Below are 22,064 nucleotides of genomic sequence, written 5' to 3'. Positions count from 1 at the left end.
TTACTACCCATATCTTTTGAATAGTCGAAGTTTTGCTTGCCTATTTTAGTGAAACTTTCCATCTTCTTCTGAAACTCCAATCCTAGGCAGCTGTGCAGGGCCTGTTCTTCCACCCATACATCTTCAGTTCTTCTTGTCTAGCCTCTAACCACAGAGAAGCTTCAATGGAGGAAGCTAACCAAACCTGTAAAGACAGTCCTTCAACCTGAAGAGTAATCTTCCTAGGTATCTCTTCTGGTTTGACTCCATTTAACAGCAAAGCAGCAGATCTTAAATCTCCCCAGAACTCCCCCACCAAATGATCTCCACATGCAACATCATGTTTCAACAGGCGGAAAGGCAACCCAATCACCCTGACTGTCACTCCATCTTCAATGGCAAAAGGTTTCGAATTGGATAAAGGGGACCATCTATACAAAGTAAAGGTCTCCTTGTCCTCTTGAATGCTTAGAGCCTCAACTTCCATCATGTTTTGAAGAGGATCAAGCACTGCCTTCGTACTGTCAAAAGGAGTTGGAATAAATGTCTTCCTCAGTCCCAGCTTACTAATCAACAAGTCTGCCGTCTTCCTTCAATCCTTAATCTGATTTTTAGCTTCAACCACTAACATATTGTTCCAGTGATTTTTTTCTGAAATTTACATTCAGTATTGGATTGTTGTTGCTGTTTGCCATGGCTAGAAAGTCCTGGTTAAGAGTCATTTCCTCCACCGATGGTTTGTTTCCAACAGGTACTCCCTCAACTACTTCTGCAGTTTCCTCCTTCTTCTTCATTTCTGGGTTCCTTCGAACTAAAAAACTGGTCAAGATTTCAGTCACTCCTTGCCATCCTTGACTATTTTTTCCAGCAGGGAAGCAGACCACTTGTTTCCTTCCTCTGTCAAAGAACTCTGAGAGAGATATGAATAAACCTTTTGCATTTTGTTTACTTTCCACCACACATCTCCTTCCAGACTTTGTGTTATTTTCCTTCCAGCATTTCTGTTTTCCTCTTGTTGCTGCTTCTTGCAAAAACTCCTTCAGCCATTCGACTATCTCCAAGCCTTCCACCAGAACTGTAGCTTTCTTCAACTCCCTTATCTTCAAGCTATGACACCCTTTGATTCTTATTTCTTCAAACATAAAATCTTTAGCCTCCACTTTCAGGGCTTTCCTCCACCTTGTCGCCTCCACAAAGCCCTGTGAGCTTCCATGACCTTCCTGTTACTCTCGTCCACCAAACTTGGGCTTGTCCAACAAGCTTCATGACAGCAAACCTAACCCTCCTCTCATTTGACATATCATACCAATCGAAGTACCTTTCTAAAGTATCAAGCCAATCAGAAAAAGCTTGAGTCGATCTTACCATGAAAATCGGGAACTTCAACTCGTACCTTCTTGGTGATGTCTCCAGCTACCTCATGGGTATCATATCTCTCCTGCAGATCATGCTCTAGTACTTCATGTGCCATCTCCAAAAGAGATGGTTGAGGCCTCTCGTACAGCGGCATTGCTTGTGGGTTTGGCCTTGGTGATGCCGAAACCCTCTCCCTCCTTGTTTCAGCTTCATCCACAGGTTCTCCACCATTCCTTGGGGCACTAGAAGAAGCTTCTCTAGTGGTATTTGTAGCATTAACTTGTGGCTGTTAAGAACCTTTCTGTAACTCCTTGACTTGAGCTTCCAAGGCATCAACCCTTTCCATGATCATGTAAAGGAAATCATCCTGTTGCCTATGAATCAATCTCCCTCTGAAATTCTTCCCACTACAAGTTGTCATAGTGCTGAACCTGGCTCTGATACCAAACTGATGCAGGACCTTTGTGATTCAGCACTATTCTTGCAACTAAACTCAGGTTGTAGGTGTGCAGAACAGAAACAAATATCAGATTAAAAGAAGAGAAAAGAAGAGAAGATGAAAGAAGATAACCCTAGGCAATCACACATCCAACTTGGCAATCACACCAAATTCTATAGAGAAACCTTCTTTGTTCATCACCCAAAACTGTCCTTCCAAATGAAACTTGCAAGCTTAATAAGAAGCAGCTTCCAAAGGAAGAAACTTGCCCCCCAGGTTAGCTTGCCCAACAAGCCACTTACAAAAAGAAGCTAGATTAGACTAAACCTGCCCCAAACAATTACAAACATAAATCTAAACATAGGGAAAATACTAGACTAAGACCTGTTCCCAAACATAACCCCCTAGGCATGCAAAATTTAAAAAAAAAAATACCCTTACTGTCCAGAAATGTAAGAAAACCAAATAAATCATGTCGAGCAGCAAACATATCCACACAAAGAGCATCTTAAGGTGGATTGAAGGCTCTAGGGTCTTCCCAAGTTGATCCACTGCTAATCTAGCTCCCATGTGGCCCCACATCTTCATAATTATGCCAATGAGCATAGGAGCAGTGACCCAGAAAGCTAGTTGGATCAATGTTTTGAACCCATCATTGTCCCAACTGATCAGACCAGTGACCCAGTGACCCAATCTCAACCCCAGCTTGGTAAACCTCTAACCAGCTATGTTACAAAAAACTGTTGACTCGGTCAATGACCTGTCAACCCTGAAGGTTAAACAATTGACTTGTCTGACATATTCAATGGATTACTGGTTTTTTGCTTTTTCGTCAATATCTTAATATTGATGACATTATGGATTGACCCATTGACCCATACAGTTGAACAACTAACCTGATGACCCAGAGGGAAAAGTGGCCCATACAGTTGAACCGCTGACCCAATGACCAAGAGGAAAAAGTTGTTCAACCTCTGATCAAGGTTTTATAACACTGAGTTGGACAACATATTTATGCTTCTCTTTCCTCTGGTTTTGTGGTATTAACATTTGCACTATCTTAATCAATTAATCGAAAGGACGTTTTTCATGTTATTATATAAACTTTTAGGATACCTAAATCCTTACGTCACCATATAACTTCAATGTATTAGAGAGGACATACTTAAAATAAAACCTAAATCCTTACGTCACCATATAACTTCAATGTATTAGAGAGGACATACTTAAAATAAAAAATAAAAAACAAAGCCCATAGTAAAGGAATGTTGAGTTGCCATGAATTTCTCCAGGACAAATGGAAGAACAAGAAAAAAAATTAGGTACTTGAATATTTTTCAGCAACAAAACACAAAGTTAAATCTTATCTAGAAAGCCTTTTTTTTATTCAATTCCATAATTGGTCTAGCAGTCATCCCTTGCACCAGAAACCTGTAATGAGGCCATCAAGTAATATCTTGCCAGTTCAGCTTGTGAAATCTATACTTCAAAACATTAGAAGAATTGAATGTTCAGAGACTTGGTAATGGACTGGGTCTCCATCTGATTTGATTCACTAGGCCATGATGCTAAGTTACAAGTAAAAAAATTTCAAGCCATTTTACAATTACCTAATTAAAAATATATAAATGAATAAAGTAGAATCACAACCACCCATCATTATAACAGTATCACAATTACATTTAAAGAAAGTTTACCTTGACTTCATCATAAAGTTTTCTCTCCCATGCATATAGCCTATCTAAGGTTGATGCATGGCTGCCCGAGTTCATGCAGAAACTGTTGTTGTTGTTTATGTCCTCCATGTCATCCTTCAAAGTTGAGCAGAGGGGATTCCTGGATGATGAGGAACAAGATGATGCCGATCTATGCCAAGTTAAGTATTTCACTTCAGTTGGAGCAGGTTCTAACTCTAAGCATACATGAATAAAGGAACAGAATTGAATCAGAATCAAAACAAGAAATATCATAGAATTTGCTAAATTAGAAAGGTATAAGGTTGTAACCAATGAAACACAAGAAGCTAGTTTTCAAAAGAAAGAAATTTATCTGGTTTTATAATTAATCACTAGAAATTTCATAATATTGTCAGTGATACTGAAATATGCATGTTTGTGTAGAAGAATGTACATATACAAATAATTTATAAAAAAAAAAGAAAGTATACTTCATTTATCTGTAAAGTAGCAATTTTTAAATACAAAATCACAAGACTCAACACAAAATGGATAATCCGATGCTCCCTAATTAGTGCAATCAGGTTTCCTAAACAAAGTATACCATCATAGTTTTCAAGGCGCCAAGGCGAAGCTAGGTGACAGGGAGGCACCTTGTCGCCTAGGCAATGGATTTTTTATGTGGAAAATATAGATCCTAGGGTATTTCCCTAGGTACCATAACCATACTTCCTTAATAATTATTCATAATTTTCATAAGAAAAGTATAGAGTTCATGTTAAAGTATAGAAAATCAACATATTAATGAGAAGAAAAAGAAGGAAAAGAAAATTCAAAAAATATAGGAGCTGAACCCTTATTTTTGTTATAGGAAAAGAGGAAAAGGAAAGAAGAAAATTCAAAAAATGTGTTGATTGGACAAAATTTTAATTTCTTCCTTACTTATTGGTTCAGTTTTTAAAGTCTTTGAGGGTTCAATACAGCATTTAGTAATGTTTCTATTGATTAAAATCTAACAAATAAAAAAATAATAAAAAGAAATTAGTACATAAATACACAAAATGAATATTTTAGTTTAACAGTGCCTATTTTATAATTATAATATCAAAAAATTAAAGAATAAAAAAGTATTTTTTAATACATAGTACAAAACTACTCGGCGATTAGGTGAGGCGAGCCTCAAAGGGCGCCTTGTCGCCTAGGCTGACAACTATGTATACCATTGACCTTTGTTTGCCAAGTAATGTAAAATTTAATCTAATTTGCAATATTTCTGTCACAATTACCCCATTCCACCTCCAAAGAGACAACTTGACATATTTCTGTTAGGGATTGATTTGGGAATATGTCCCATTTTTTTATGAATCAGGCACATCCACGTTTAAGGGACCATGCTTGGTGCAATGTTTAAATCTCAGGCTGCCAAGCATAAGTTCAAGATCAAATCAAAAGGACCCGTTTATTATGATAATGATTAATACATAGGATGCTTTTACCTTTCAAAAGCATGCACTTTTTAACTAGTAATTTGGGGTGACCCCTTATCAGAAATGGATTTCCCTAAATCACCCTCTATTCTTTATGTTAATCAGTTAATGAAATGAGAAACCTGATAATATCATATCATGGGTTGATGCTTATAGATATGAAATTGTGAATAGAATCTCTTCACTCTTATCAGAGACAGGTCAATGTTTTTGTCTACTAGTCCCCCCCCCCTTTCTTTCTTTCTTTTATCACCTCTCAATGAGAAACTGCCCTCCTGGTCGAACAACAATATTAAATTAATATCATTTAAGTGTCTTTCAAAGAGGTAAATTCAGTAGGAGCAATATAACAAAGATGGGGAGACCTACCTTCAGGAAAATGAGTTGGATCTTTACCACATGAGAAACAAACCTTGAATAACATAGATGCTGTTGAACTCCCTGATACATCATAAAAGTTCCTGGTTAGATTATCCCACTCTTCATGTCAAAATCTTCCTAATCAAGACCTAGAATTGCCTCTTAAAGTAGTCTATGGTGATGAGGCAATGTAATCAATGCTCTTATGCAGCCAATCATCTATCCTTCTCATGACTAAGGTTTTCAAATAGTTCAATTTAATCAGCCTAAACTAGTAAAATCTCCCATTCAGAATTACACTACCAAATCAACCATATAGGATGTAGTGGGGTTACCACTATTAGGGAGCTTTACAGGTAGACCCATCTTCAGGGTGGTCTAGACCTCTGTAATATCACATAGATGGTGGATTTGGGAAAAGATCCAGAAGTTATCAGAGCACCTCCTTACATTTTCTATATTATTTGAAAGACTCCGGAGAAATATAAAGAGAAATATTATTATAAAAGAACAATGGGAAATGTCACCTCACCTTCTTTTCCTGGAAATATTGGTCGGAAATGCAATTTATTAGCCTCTAGCATCCTTGGAACTTCCTTTCCAGATTCAGCAGCTTTGGAAAATAGAAACTCAATTTCTTTTATGCTTGCCAAGAAATCCTTAGTACCATGTTTATTTTCAAAACTGCCTTCTTTCTCTACTGCTTTCTTTTCATCCAAGGGAAGAGTAACCACGGAAGATTTAGTGTTTAATGGAGTCAAATCAGGGGAAACACTTTTCTCCCCATTCAAGAGTTCAGTTTCTGAGCTCATACTTCTGGTAGATGGCATAGTAGTGGATCCGTTGGTCAAATGAGAATCCGACACCCGAGTAAGATTTTTAAAACTTCGAACAAGGTTAACTGTAGAAGGCTCATCAAATTCATCTTCAGACTCCTGGGACTCTGCTCTTCCATTAGAAACAGCCTTTTCTTCTTCCTCTTCTAGTTCAGGAATTCCCTCCTCTTCTCTAAGCCGTCTTATATCATCAGCATTGTCCAGCCCATGGATCAATCCCCTAGAATCTTGAAAGGAAAACTGATCATCAATTGGATGTAATGGACCAAAATAATCCCAAGGTGGAGTTGCAGGGGCAAGGGGACTTTCTCGAAATGGTGATGTTTCAGGTCTTTCTCCAGTTCGAGGTGTGAGATTTTGATGAGTACTCATAGAGGATTCTAAAGTCCCAGTTATTGCAAAAGGAGGCTTCTCTTCAACTGTTGTGGAAGAACTGCCTGTTTTCATGTAGTTTACCTGAAACCGGCCAGAGTAGGGAGGCGAAGGAGTTGGAGAAAAGGTTTCAGTTGCATCAACATGCTGTGACATAGATGGAGAAGAGTATGAAAATTGGGAAAGCGACTTGTCAGTCAAAACAAGTGGTTCAGGTGTTGCATTTGTGGAAGTATACAATGAAGATTCTATTGGAGCTTCAGGTTCAACAAACTTCCTGAGTGCAGTCCCCATGTTTTTTAGTGAATGAATGTAAGCAACATGAGTATCTGCTAGTGAACATCTTCCATCAAGTGCTTGCTTAACAAATTTCTTCCTTTCCCGACAGAGTTGCAGGGCCTTGTCATCTTCTATTCTAGAGCTTGAGACTCCCATTTTCAAGACAATGTTGACAGATATTTCTCCTGAAATCTCAAATTATTCAGAAAGAAATAAGAGGCATGCAACCAAAGTTGACAATCCAGTTTCTCCAAATTTCACGCATTCATTTCAGTCCAACCCAAAATCTAGAAGAATATAAAAACCATTACTCAAGAACTTCTCTTCCTTGAGAAAAACACATTGCCCAAGACCCAACCTTTCCAAATATAATTATCCACAATTTAAATCTCCACATCTTCATTTACAGAAACAACTAAGAAACCTAAATGAAACATCAATAGCTCAACCAAATTTTAAAGAAATTCAAAAGCAACAACCGAGGTACCCAACTACACAACTACTTTCAGAGTGGAATTAAAGAAACAGAGAATCATCCCAGAAGCACCTTAACACCACCAATTTTAGTAACTGTAGTGGGAAAAAATCAAATCAGCCGCATAACAAATAATAGCAAAGAAGAAAGAAAAGGAACCAAAAGAATTGACGGAAATATTCATTGAATTCTAAATCCAGACCCAAAACAAATTTGAAAGAACCTTGAAAAATTAACATACAAGAACAAAGTAAAGGATTTTTTCCGATTACGAACAAGAAATTTAAGTCAGACAGATCAAACCTCGGAAAGGTAGTTACTATCGCCACTGACACAACTTACTCATTAATATGGTATCTTTACTCTAGGTGGTCAGCCCGAATTAAAAGCACAATGGTATGATAGAAGAGAAAGGGAATGGCAACTAAGAGGAGAAATTCTAGCTGTGTTGTGTGTGTGTAAGAGAGAGAGAGAGAGAAACTTTACAAAAATTCACATCTGAGAGTTCAAAGTAAACCTTTATAATTGGAATCAAAGATCTAAAAAGTACATATGAAACAAAAATCTGTATATAGCAATAAATTTCTTGTTTAATCTTCAAATTAAATACAAAAAGCTCATTTTTCCCACCTGAAAAACAATCACTAATCAAGTGAGTTCAGATCTGCGCCCCACAACGTCCCACAGCGCATCTCCGCCTTGTATTGGGAACATCTCCCGATGATCACATCATCAGGTATGGTATTATCATCGGGAGATGTTCCCAATACACGGCGGGGATGCGCTGTAAGACATTGTGGGGCGCAGATGTGAACTCTAATACTTGCAAGATTAATCTGTAAACCCATCAAAGAGCAACATGCCCCTTTCTTACTATAATTAATCCATCAAAACAAGAGATAGAGATAGAGATAGAGGACATACTTCAGAACTCAGAACACCACAAGTAAAGAAAGAAAGAAAGAAAGAAATGAAGTACTCACCTTGTCAAAAATTGAAATCATAGAAATCCGAGCTCAAATTCAAGGTGTAAGCCTCGGTAAAATAAACAGAAACTCTAAACCGTTTAGGTAAAAGACAGAAACTCTGAACTGAAAATGAAGAAAGACTCCGCAAAAGAAGAATAAGTAACACCAAAATTCAGTCCCTAGAGAGAGTCTCAAGGCAGACGCAGAACACCCATTTCTTATCGAATTCACAATAACTCGATCAAACCGACCAGCTAAACTGAAACCCAGATACAGAAAATTGGAAATCTCGACGGACATGGAAAAGAAGCAAAAAAAATATAGAATTAAGATTAAAAAATTGAGTACCTGCAATTAAATCTCAATCAGTGTACGGTTATATTGGAATTCAGAGACGACCCATATAAGGGAATCATGAAACATCGAGAATGGAATTAAGAAGCGTCTGCTGAGAGAGACAAACCGGCCATGGTTTCATGAGAAAGAGTATATTACCACTTGAAAAGCATAAAGACATCCTTACAGAACCAAAAAAGAAGCATGAAGACAGACGACTGTGTATGTGGAGCCCCCTCTATGGAATAGAAAGGAAATCCAAAGTTAGTAATATGATATAGAACACCATGGAACAGATTCTTAGTCTGTGATAAGTACCACGATCCTTGGATTGGAATTTTTCTGATCTGAAAAGGTTGATGATTCAAATCCAATTGCTATCTCAGTGATGTACAGTCATATTGCATCACCGCCATGTACTCATGTTCAGTAACACGCGAAATGACGGAAATACCACTAGATATTATACGTTTTCTCTCCCAGGCCGTAAAAAAAATGCTGTTAAAGTTTTCCAAAGAAAACAGTTTTGAGGGGAACGTCATAAGTGGGAGAATTCTGTTTGGTTGACACTTGATAGTAATAAGTCGAGAGAAGAAATATTTTTCCTACTTGTAGTCGAGTTGGATCTGGACCATCTAGGCAGATTTGGGCCCACTTTATTAATTGGATTTGCATTCTAATTTACCCGGAAAATGTGTCCTAGGTCCGGTCAAGTACTGCCAAAGTTGTAATGTAATGAGAGAGTGATGATGAGGTGATATTTTCAAAAATAAAATAAAAATTATTTTCCTAAATATAGGAAGATGAGTGTAGGGCTGTTAATGGGTCGGGTCCGACCTAAATATAGGGCGATGGATCCAAACTGATTGGACCGGTTCTGGTTCTGAGAATTGGAACCGATGAATCGATTATGGGTCCTGATATAGAGTCCCGATTATTATCAGTTTGAAACCTGTTCTACCTAATCCCAAATCCATTTAAACCTGACCCAATATATATATAATACAATATATAATATATAATATTATATACTATAAATAAATTGTATAATATATTAATAAATTATATATATATACTATACATATAATAATATTTAATATTTAATATATATTATACATAAATATTTACTTTTTATTTATTATAATTGGGTCTGTTCAGTCACACCCGATTGTCGTGGGAACCGATCCATTCAATTCGAAATCCAAAAATTATAACCTTATCGGGTCCGGGTCCAAATCCTCAACCTTTCGTATTGGGTCGGTTCAAATTCCAACTGGTTCCAACCCGTTGACAGCCTTAGATGAGTGTTCAAGGGTCAGGGCGAGATAGGGATCTCCTGTCCAATGTTTTTATACCCTCCACTCGCCGCCATTGATGCAGATGGTCGAATCGTCGTTAAGATTCTCAATTCGGTTTTTTTCTAAAACCCGGACTTTCGGTGAAAAACCTATCAGGCAGTTGAACTGTGATCCATTTGATTCCGTCACTAATCACAAGTTAGCATGTAAATTTTTAGAAGGTATAAACTTTTCAATTGCATGTTCAATTGGAATTTGGAATGATTTTTTCTTATTTTGGATAGCGTTTCAACATGTATGCATCCTAATATGCTTTTAAAAAATCCTTTTTATGAATGTAATTTTTAGCATTTTTTATACAAGTAAAAAATTAAAACTAAATTAACAACATAAATTAATACTTATAATACATATATTACTTGTAAAATATAATTATGCATTATTTTATTTATATAATACATATTTATACCTATATAATACATAGATACATGCAAGAGACGAGCTAAGTAATAAGGTGGGAGGTCCCCCAAACCATTTTTTAAAAAACTGTTATTATGCTAGTTTAGGGGTGAAGCAACGTAATATTTGTTGTCCAGATTTCCTACAAAGAGAGTAATCTGGAGGTAGAATAGTCAAACTGTGATCTGATTTTTAGGTCTGCCCTGCTCTTTATATATAATCCTCAAAGATATGATCTCCTAATATGATTAGGAGTTTCTTGATCCAAATCATTATTTGGATCTGAATTCTTTCAGTGATAAGGATAATCCCTTATCTTATCTGTAAATCAAGATCAACTACTCTTAATCAAATTAGAAATTCCTTGATCCAAATCTCTATTTGGATCTAGACTCTTTAAGTGGATAAGAGTTATCCTCTTATCCTTATCTACTGATCCATACCCAGATTCGCCCATGTTTAATTAATCCAATTAACCCAATTCGAAATAGGCTTTAGGCCCATTAAGCTTTCAAGATCACTTCCTTTTAATGCTAGCTAGCTTGGCTCCCTTTGTATGGCGCGAGACCCTATCATTGATCTACACATCAGTCACATGGGTTCATCCTAACCTTAGTTACATGGCCTTGCCGAATTCACTATAGGACATAGTGAATCCCTAAGTCCATCACCATGGACTCTTAATGGGCCCAACACTTATACTAAATGGTCATTGGGTCCAGCCATCTTATGAATGCCCAAGGACTGCGAGCAAATGCAACATTAGCCCATCAGGTATAACCCCCAATGGTCTTATACTTAACCTCTCAGTCCTTAATGATTAAACACTTGCCAACAAGAGAAGACTTCTCCCTCGGCTGCAAGGTACAATGTTGCACTTTCTACTCACATTGATCCCGAGAATTAAAACATTTTGCAAACAATTTGAAAACATAATATATAAGTTATCTCATATAAATATATTTTGCAAAACCAAATTTCAAACACATTTGAAATCTACTGCCGATAGTTTAGGTTTTCATCAAAGAGAGTGCAATTCCCCGATCATTCACTTTGTCCGACAAATGGCCTGATCCTACCACTATGATCACCCACTCAAGTAAATTCTCAAATTGTCCCAACATACCAAGGTTTTGACCCCCGCTAAGGATCTCATTGATTGGCATATCAAAGACAGCCCAATCTGACACCTAGTGCAGTATCATATTCGAGTCTAGGGGTCAGGTGTAACATTCCAATTTTACCCATTTGTCTTCGATGTCTAAGGTAACATTGGAATTTGATCTAGTTTAGGGTTTTAAGAAAACCCACACTACATATACCTTAGGTCTCACCCTGGCAGATAAGACAAGCCACATCAACCAACTTGGTGGTACATCAGTGTCAACCTTGGTAGGATAAATCTCCCCAGATCTATCCAATGGCTGTGAAGTCAGTTTAAGGGTATTACACAAAAATACACCACAATAACATGAATCAAATATGTACTTTATTCATTTATATTAAATGCCATAATATACATCAAGCTGATTGGATCTAAAGGCATACACTATCTAACAATTGGAGGCACCATTGTCAAATAGCCAAAAATGATTAGGAGAAGAACAACAAATGAAAGGCTCACCAGATAGACTAATAGCAAAAAATGCAAAAGAAATGGTTAAAGAGGAGTCATCTTTGACTGAAATAGGTGTTGGAGGGGAAGGGATAGTACCACCATCTGAATTGACCATGGAAAAGTGAGGCATTCATATATTATATATGCCCATGTTGCTTGCGATAGGTGCAAAGTAAAGGCAAACAATTTATATTTGATGAGTTGTTGAATAAAATAGAATAAAAAATTGACTCTAGGAAGGGTAAACTACTCTCTACTAGGGCTTGGGAATCCTCCTTCGATATGTTCTCTCTTCCACGCAATTGCATCTCATGTTGGCATTTGATATTCCAAAGTGCACCCTTAAGAAGAAACTTAATTTTTTACTTTGGGCTAAAACTAGTGATGATAGCAAGCACAATTTGGTATCTTGGTCTGAAGTCTGTAAACAAGATGAAGAAGGGGGTTTAGGTCTCAAACATTTGAAGGATGTTAATACATCACTAAGACTCAAGGCACTTTGGAGAACCTTTGCTCAAGATTGTTACTAGTCAATTTTTTCAATGCAAAAATTTGATCATCAAGATAGTGTCGTGGGCTTGATGGAGTATAGGGTTCCTCTTCATGGAAGAGAAACATCAAACTATTAAACTTTTGAACATACTATGTGGCACATTAGAGCCAGTAACATTCCTTTTTGGAATGAGAATTGGTGTGGACATGTTCCACTTTTCCAATTTTCCTTGGATCCCTCTCTTATGGATATGTCAATTACGTTAAAGGATGTTTTTGATAGAGATGGGGCATGGCATTTGGAGGTGATTGCAGATAATCTTCCTAAAGATGTTAAAACTACACTAGCCAACTTACAGTGAACTCTATATGAGGGTAGGGATCAAAGGATTTGGAGACGAAGTTTTCATGGGGACTTTACATGCAAATCAGCTTGTTTGGTCACTAGGTAGCCTTTAGTTATAGCTCCTTGGCACAAGGTGATTTTGAATAAGAGAATCCCTCCATAAATATCTTTCTTGGCCTAGAAAATTCTGAGAGGTGATGTACTTAGCATAAGAAGGTTGGGTATTCCCATTGATTCCCCTTGTCTCATCTTGAAACTATTGTGAATGGTGTACGATTAAAACAACTGATCAACTCTTCGGGAGGTGTGGAAGGAAAGATGCAATAGAAGAATGGAGGGTAAAGCTAAGTTTGTTGCCACGGTGATGCATAAGGTTTATGAATGTCTTCACGAGCTTTCTTGGTCCTCTCCACTCTAAGAACCATCTTTTGGTGATTACATTACTATGAAAAACTTTAATATTCAAGTTGTTCTTCTATGGAATAAGAAGACAAGAACCATGTTGTGGTTCTTATCTAGGGAAGGTTGGACTAAAGTAAATGTTGATGGGACCCCCAATGTCTCTAGGGGTGGCAAGGTTCAAAATATCGATACAGGCCGATACGAGCGTATCAACTTGTATAGGCATTGTTTTTTATGTTTTTTTTTTCTCGAAATTGATTCAAAGAGATCGGTTTAAGATTGATATGCTGATGCAATACATGAGAAGGCCAATAAATTCTATGCAAGTTGGGACCATTCCAAGACAAGACACATAAGTAGGGATGATGCCACCAACCCAACTTAGTAAATATTTCCCGAGATAGAATCTTCATAGGATTTCTATCTTAGTTCGTTTTTACCAAGTTGGCTCCAGCACAGAGTTTCTATCTTAGTTTGTTTTTACCAAATTAGCATTATTTCGAATTTATATTCAATTAGGACTTTCTTTTTGAAGGATTTTAGTAGGATTCTATTTTGGAGTGTTTTCTTAGATTAGGATTTTATTTTTTAAGAAGTTTTAGTATGATTCTATTATGGAGTATTTTCATATTAGGATTAGGAGACATAAGGGTGTATGCCTATATAAGGAGTAGCTAGGGGAATGTTAAGCCAGTTCTCTTGTTATCAATTTTCTCTTAATTGTTTAGTGAAGAATTCTTCTTCCTAAAATTTGACTTTTGTTCTTTTCTTCGAAACTTTTCTCACATGTTTCATTTCCGTACAACATGTACCCTCTGAATTGTGGAGACTCTATAACTTGGTGTACCTTATTAGTATAGTCCCTATTGTATATTACTTTTACATCTTATTCTTCTTTTCTCTTTCAGCCATGTATGGGCATTCTTGTAATTATACATATCTTTTCATATAGAAGAGACTCATTGAGGTGGGGGTCATTCTTAACACCTCTAATATTATTCTTGTTCTTTTTTCTATTCGGCCAAGAGTGTTGATATGGTATCAGAGCAGGTTGCTCTCTAATCTATTTTCTCGCTCTCTTGAACCTTACTAGAAGCATTAAACTTGTATTAGGGTTGTCTTGATCAACCCTTTTCTGCTCTTTCTTCTTTGTGCAACCAGCAAGAGAGATTTCTTTAGATCTCTCTTGGGAGACATTGGTTTGAGGTCAAACTTCAGATCTGGTGTTGCCTAGACCTGATCTATTCTCCCTACAAACAACATCTGATTTGGGGTAGTAACACTGTACAGGTTCCTTTTTTGGACTGCAATAGCTTTGGACTTCAGATCTGGTGTCGCCTAGACTTGATCTATTCCACCTACAAACAACATCTGATTTGGTAAGTTTTCAAAGGAGTTCTGATCTTCTTCTTGGGGCGGCAACACTTACAGTTTCCATTTTTGGACTGCAACCTTTTTTTGGACTTCAGGCCTTCAATATCAACCTGCGATTTAAGTTTTTCTCTCCAGATCGAAGGGTTCTCTCAAGCTCTCCTTAACCCTACACTCAATTTCTAGTTTGGAGTTTAACCACTCACCAACCCGAAATATCCTCTGTAGGGGTGTATCAGGAAGGCTCCGATATGATATGTACCAACTGATACATGACAAAATTTTGACATTTGGTTAGGGTATTTTTCATGATGAGCGGAGTGGTTTATTTGTGGTAGACATTGCATCAACATGGGCTATCTGATTTGGTCTTTGACTTAAGGCCTCTCTTCCATGTTATAACCATGCGTTAGTTTTTTATGACTCTCTCTATTTTCCTCGTATTAGAAATAGTTAATTATTATCTTGTATTGTTGGGTTTTTCTTGAGAGCAATGCATTCATTGTATATGTGTTTTCCCAATAATTAATGTTTATTTTAATAAAATTTTAATGTAGTAAACTTTAGGGTTTCAAAAAAAAGCCTTGTAAAAAAGCCTCACCAACCATAAATCACTTATCTAATTGTTTTACATTTATACTTGTTTACTTTCATTGTTCTATTTACTATTCAATTGTATTATTTACTTTAGGCAGTTATCTTGTCCTTAAGATTCCAATAGCAATTCATAATTTCTTGAATTCCAAGTTGATTATTTTGAATAGTTGGTCTATCTTATAGCTATTACGTTTGTGGTTGATCCTTCTTCTCTAACTATCTAACTTGGCGCACTCACTTGAAAAGCTACTATTTACATTTCAATTTATTTACTCCCAACTGTCATTTACATTCTACAGCTAATTACATTCACTATTCATTCTTTATATAACTACATTACATCTAACCTCATAACATCTTGTTTATTTCTCGTTTATATTTACTTTTAGTTGCTATTTACTTTCAAGCAAGTATTTGTGCTCATTGTTATATATTTCTTTAAGTATTAATCTTTGCACCACTAGTTGTTATATTGTTTATTTGCCTTGAAGTTCCATATTTATATTCAGTAGTAAATAATAAAGCTAATTATTAAGATCTTATTCTTGATTAATTGTTGAATCCATTAACTAAGCCTTATTCTGCTACATCTTCTTTCAAACTAACAAGAAGGCTTAACTTCAATTTTTGGGGAAGGGTTTTTAGGATAACTCTTTCTAGAGTTCAAATTTTTTATGCTATACCCAATTCACCCCCTCTTAGGTAAGGCCATCAGTCCTAACATCCTTAATACTGCTAGGTGATCCTCTTATTTCTTTGTTTTGATAACCATGTCATCATTATAGCACTCAATGTCTTTATACACCATATCATAGAAGATATATGTCATAGTTCTCTACTATGTGGCTATGCCATTTTCACCCAAAGAACATTATTTTGTAGTAAAATTTGTCAATGGGTGTTCTAAAAGCTCTATGCAATGCATTTATGGGGCTCAAGTGGATCTGATCATAACTACTATAGGCATCTAAGAAGTGAAGGGATGAGAGATTCATCATATGGATGGTCGAACTCTACAGGAAAGTTAAGCGAAATTTCAAAAATTTCTCTCTCTCCCACGTGGGAATCACATTCCCTATTTTAGAAAACTGCATTTTCAATGATTAATCTTGAACCTAACCCGATCAGATCTGAAACCAAAAGGGAGTGGAGGGTTATACCTGATACAAAGTAACAATAACCTCCAATGAAGGTGTTCACGCTCAACAAAAGATCCAAAGACTGTTTCCACCGAATATGACACGGTGCAGGATGAAGCAGAATCAGTAGGATGGCTCTTCAGTAAGAACCTGATTCTTTAGCAAGAACCTGATGGAGAGTTAGTGAGCACGACTTATGATTACCTTTTTTGCCAAAAGGTAATATCAAAAACACTTCTTGATCGCTCCCACAGATGGAGATCGATCTGGTATGGCGGCAAGAGCATGAAAGAGCAGAAGACAGGATTAGTCGAATTGCAAGTTCTTCTCTCTTTTTAATCTCTGAACTAAGAATTGTGTTTTGGAGGTTCTCCCTGCTCCTCTATTTACAATCTTTAAAGAGAGCATCTCCTAATCCCATTAGGAGCTTCCTAATCCAAATCTTGTATTTGGATCTGGGCTCTCTTTAAGATATAAGGATAATCCCTTATCTTATTTACAGATAAAGATCAGCCCTCCTAATCTAATTAGGAGTTTCCTGATCCAAATCTTTATTTGGATCTAGACTCTCTGAGTGGATAGGGACAATCCCTTATCCTATCGCTGATCTAAATCCCGGAACCGCCCCCTTTTAATTAATCTCATTAAGCCAGTTCGAATTGGGCTTTAGGCCCATTAAGTCCATCTGCTCACTTACCCTCCAAACTACTGCCCAATTGGATATCTTTGTATGGCATGGGACCCAAACATTGATCTACACATCAGCCACATGGGTTCAGCTCAGCCTCTGTTACAAGACCTGGCTGAATTCACTGTAGGAGACAGTGAACCCTTGATTCCATCACCATGGGCTCTTAATGGGCCCAGCATTTACACTAAATGGTCATTGTGTCAAGCCACCTTATAAAAACTCAAGGATATGGGTAGATGGAGATTAGCCCATCAGGTATTACCCTCAATGGTTTTACACTGAACCTCTCAGCCTATAATGATCAAACACTACCCGACAAGAGAGGACCTCTCCCTCGGTTGCAAGGTACACTATTGCACTCTCTACTCACATGGATCCCGGGAATTAAAAACTTTTGCAAACATTTTGAAACCATAATATATATATATATATCTGTGTGTGTGTGTGTGTATGTATATCTCTATATAAATATATTTTTCAAAACAAATTTCAACGGTTGAAATCAACTGTTGGCAATTTTGGTTTCCATCAGAGAGAGTGCATCCCCGATCATTCACTTTGTCCTTGGACTGTCCCAACATACCTAGGTTTTGACCCCTCTAAGGATCTCACTGATTGGCATATCAAAAACAACCCAATCCAACACCTAGTGTAGCATCATAATCGAGTCTAGGGGTCAGGTGTAACATTCCAGTTTTGCCCATCTATCTCCAAGGTCCAGGGCAATACTGGAATTTTGCTCTGGTTCAGGGTTTCAAGAAAATCCACACTACATGTACCTTAGGTCTCACCCTGGCAACTAAGGTAAGCCACTCCAACCAATTTGGCAGCACATCAATGTCAACATTGGCAGGATAAATCTCCCCAGATCTATCCAAAGGCTGTGAAGATTCTAAATTAACACGAGTCTCATATGTGTCCAGTTTAAGGGCATTACATAGAAACACACCATAATAACATGAATCAAATATATACTTTATTCATTTAAATTAATTGTCATAATGTACATCATTCTGATTAGAGATAAGGGAATACAATGTCTAACAAGAAGGAGAACATTTCATGGCCCACAATTGAGTGTAGCAGGAGTTCTATGTTTGGTAGAGGGAACTCTCCTTTGGGCAGGCCTTATTAAGGTCATGGAAATCCCCCCATTTGTTCATGGACTCCGGATCCTTACTCTTAGGCCAAAATGATTATAGCTCTATGGCTTATTCCTCTTGAAAACCCAACGATGGTAGTAATTTGGTTGCTAACATCTGGATGGAGCAAAATTAATTCCCTGTAGTGTAGAATAAGGGAGAAAGAAAGGAACAGAGAATGAAGGAAGGAAGGAAGGAAGAAGAAGAAGAAGAAGAAGAAGAGAGAGAGAGAGAGAGAGAGAGAGAGAGAGAGAGAGAGGGATGATTTCAATGGTTCTGGTTCAAGTTTGTAAGGTTGGAGAAGATGAACAATATGTTAGGGGTATTTTGGGATAAAGCTAGAGACTTATGGACCATGTCCTTTCTTTCTTTTCTTTCTTTTTTTTGGTAAAAATTGGCCATGTTATTTCACTATTTTTAGTTATGTGGCCCTTTTCAAACACTATAAATGGCCCTTAATGGGTTAAAGAATTAAATAAGACAGGTGGGTGTAAATGATAGGGTATTTTAGTAAATAAACTTATAGGAGTGTCTTAATTAATACAATAAATCATATGTGGTGTTCTTTATTTTAATTAGACGCACAAACTTAAATGTGGAAGATCTGTATCTAACTACAATTAATGGGCATTAAGGGGATACAAAGTTCTTCCAATGTCGTACTTCTCCTACATCATAGATTTACCCTTAACATGGACTTAATTTACTTTAAAATGTGAATTTTAGAACCATATAGTTTTTGTATTGGCCAACACAAACATGTTGAGAGTATTGAAACCCAATTTATATCTACATATTAAAATGGAATGTGCTAAGTTGGCATTTTCCTTCTTTCTAGTTGTTGTTCTTCAAAGGCATTTATATTTTATCTTTTATCTTTTATCTTTTTATTTTTTTTTCTAATTTTAAAATTAAAAAAAGAGCTAAAGTGGTCAATCACCTTTAATACTTTTATTTCTCATTAAGTCTCTCTCTCCTCTTCATTACTCCATTAAATTCATTAATTTTATCTATATCTGTATCCATTTTAGTTTAACTATAATTTTAGATAATTAGACATATTTACATAAAATTATAATTATTAATAAAAATAAATTATATTGAAATAGAGATATACAATGATTAATTATATTACTAGGTTAAACAATCTAGTTCTATTTAAAAGATATTTAACTTTTAAGTTAATTAATCATGTTATTTGCTTCTTAGAATAAATATAATTTACTTCACTCAACAAATAAAATTACTGTTTTAAAAACTAGCTTAGAGGTTGAGTAGCCTTTGCCTCTAGGTAACAGGTCAATGATTCAATTGTGCGAATTGGATGAATAAACACATTATCCATCTGTACTAAAATAACATAATTACATCTTGTTTGTGTGTGTATATAATATTTCTAATTTATTCTTTTTGTTCAACTTTTAATTTTTTATGAATAAGATTGAAAATTGAAATTTGAGGCAAAACATTATGTTTTTTGTATAATAGGGTTGTGAATATTGCAAAAAGTTACCGAAAATAGAAAAAGTTATCACCCAATCGAACAATTGGGTACAAAGTTAAGTCCTTCAAAAGTCGTCAAAACATTGTATAATATAATAAAACAAGTTAATTAATAAAAAGTAATAAGATAAATTAAAAACTAATATCTATTTTAAATTTATTTAAAACTACTACAAAAATAACCGAACTATCTAACAATTATTAGTTTATAAGCAATTTCTACTAGTTTTAAATATAGTTTAATTAATTTTAAATCTAGTTTAATTAATTTAAAATCCATTTAAAAATAGGAAAAATTATAAAAACCTCCTTGGGTTTTCTAAGAATCCTATGAACCTCCCTTATGTATAGACCTTAACAAAAACTCCCCTATTGTTTTGGAAAAAGGTACAAATACTTTACTTCCATCAGCATTGCAAATGGAAAACACTGATATAATGCATTGATTTTTTTTAAATATCAAATTTACCCTTCACAAACATCATTCAAATGTAAATTTACTAAAATACCTTGAAAAACAAGAGAGAGAATTACCTTTGAAAGTTGTTAGGTAAAATAAATTGGTGGAGGGTGAAGTTGAAATTTTAAATTGTGTATGATAATACCTTAACAATGATAAGGGTATTTTGGTAACTTCAATGTTTTTATCATTGAAAAGCTAGTGGAGTATGAACAATTTGGCAAGGCAGTGAGCAACCCAATTAAAAGTACATGGAGCAAAGGTAACTAAGTAAAGTGGAAAGTTATGCAAATATCTCCTGCAATTGAGCATGAGTGTATGAACACTCCAAGGAGGTGAAGAGGAATCCTCCAAGAAGGAATTAGTCAAAGAATCTGCATCACCTTCGATAACAACATATTGGATACCTAAATTGGAAGCAAATTTAATACATTCAAGAAGGGTTATTGCTTCAATCACCTTCAAGAAGAGCAATTATCATCCCACAATACAATACCAGCTCTGGAAGTTATTTTTTATACTTTCAGTCGATGGAGACAACTATTCGGGTGATGGTTGAATTGGCCAGGGACATCGTAGTGGATGGATTGTAGTGCATGACTAATAATACCCAAGATAAGTCATTAAATTAGCTTTGTTTATGATTTGTTCCAGGCTCCAACAAGTATATGTTGAGAGAAGGCTCCATTGCGGGCTAGCCAAATATTCCAAAGAATTACATCCATAGAGATCCAATTAGCAATCTAATTGACAAGGCTACGTTGTAGCAGAGGACCCTGTCTAAATCTAAGGGTCTGTTTGGTTCGTGATTGAAATCGGAATTAGAATCGGAATGGGAATCCCTTGGAATCAGAATCGGAATGGTCTATTCCCCCTACCTGTTTGGTTCAAACAGGAATCGGAATCAGATTCCGATTGATATTGTTTGGTTCATCAAGAGAATAGAATCGGAATCAGCCATGATTTCCAATTTTGCCTCTAATGAAAATAAAAAAGCAGAAAATGCATAAAAATACCAAAAAAGCAAAAATTGTAGAAGTTATGATACAATAATTTTGCAAAAAAATCAGAAATTCTAATGGTCTCGGTTTGAATTTTGAATGAACCGAGCAAAAAATTAGGATACAATTGAAACAAAAGAAGTAGCTAAATGGTAATAGATGGAAAAACAAACGAGCAAATTGATGGAGGGTGATTTGACTTGACCTCCTAACCAGGTGACACGTGGACATGACTCAGCGTAAGTGGGAGCTCAGCATGGCAGCTTGGCCAAGACTCAGTGTGATGAGCTCGCTGAAACCCCAACAGAATAGCTCACCATAAGACAGCTCGCTATAGCTCAAGGCAGCTCGCTACAAAGGAATTCACTACAAAGGAGCTCGCTACTGAGTAACTCAGAGTCTTCAGGAAACTTCCTATCCGACAAGACTGTATTTGTCAGACTACTCCAACGTCTCTTGTCTGACGGCACAACACCTGCCAGCCCAGAGGATTGCACCCACGTCTCACATCATGTGGCATGGTACACACCAGCTCTGTATAACGTCTCTCGACCGACAGGACCGTACTCTGCGACAGATACCTACCCCAATCGAATCAGCCTGACGAATAACGGCTGTAGTAGAGGATCAAAGGCGGTTACACCCAATTTGATAGGACATCAATGTATAAAGGTCCCGATTCCCAAGGGACGTAGGACTCCTACGAAGTGATTTCACGCTATCTGCACTCTGAGCTCTCTTACTATTCTCTATAGTTCTCTCTCAAAGTTCTAACTTAAGCATCAGAGTGTTCCCGTCGATCGAACTCCCTAGGAATCCTTCACTGTCTTCTCTATATCAGGTATCGTCCGTTGCCGGTTAGGAGCTAGGCCACCGCCAGATAGGAGTGACCAGATCGCGCTACATCAGAAATTACCTCCACTAGCCTTCCTTTTCACATTTTTTTGTAGAGGCCGGCCATGACTTTCTTCATCAAAGTCGA

General features: G+C 36.4%; 1 protein-coding gene across 7 annotated transcripts in view; it reads right to left on the bottom strand.

Annotated features, from left to right (window-relative positions):
- LOC148848954 (bZIP transcription factor (DUF630 and DUF632)) overlaps window positions 1-8,806 on the bottom strand; it is a 42,366-nt gene extending 33,560 nt beyond the window's left edge. For 2 of the 7 annotated variants that reach the window (XR_016100845.1, XM_088950155.1), the window contains exons 1-4: window positions 7,602-7,722; window positions 5,830-6,969; window positions 5,307-5,378; window positions 3,472-3,686 (exon numbers count right to left, since the gene is read on the bottom strand). Coding sequence is in view for 6 of the 7 variants with exons in the window: in XM_088950155.1 (XP_088806281.1) it covers window positions 3,472-3,686; window positions 5,307-5,378; window positions 5,830-6,969; window positions 7,602-7,605 (1,431 nt within the window). In the remaining variant the exon portion in view is untranslated. Of the gene's footprint in view, window positions 1-3,471; window positions 3,687-5,306; window positions 5,379-5,829; window positions 6,977-7,601; window positions 7,757-8,242; window positions 8,487-8,575 lie in introns of those variants that run through there. The other 5 variants (XM_088950153.1, XM_088950151.1, XM_088950154.1 and 2 more) reach the window with 5 other exon arrangements.
- Window positions 8,807-22,064: the final 13,258 nt, after the last annotated feature.

The sequence above is a fragment of the Nelumbo lutea genome, chromosome 6 (assembly GCF_056320005.1).
Source record: "Nelumbo lutea isolate HS-2025 chromosome 6, American lotus-T2T, whole genome shotgun sequence".
Lineage (NCBI taxonomy): Eukaryota > Viridiplantae > Streptophyta > Magnoliopsida > Proteales > Nelumbonaceae > Nelumbo > Nelumbo lutea.
This window is presented reverse-complemented; position numbering and strand designations above follow the sequence as displayed.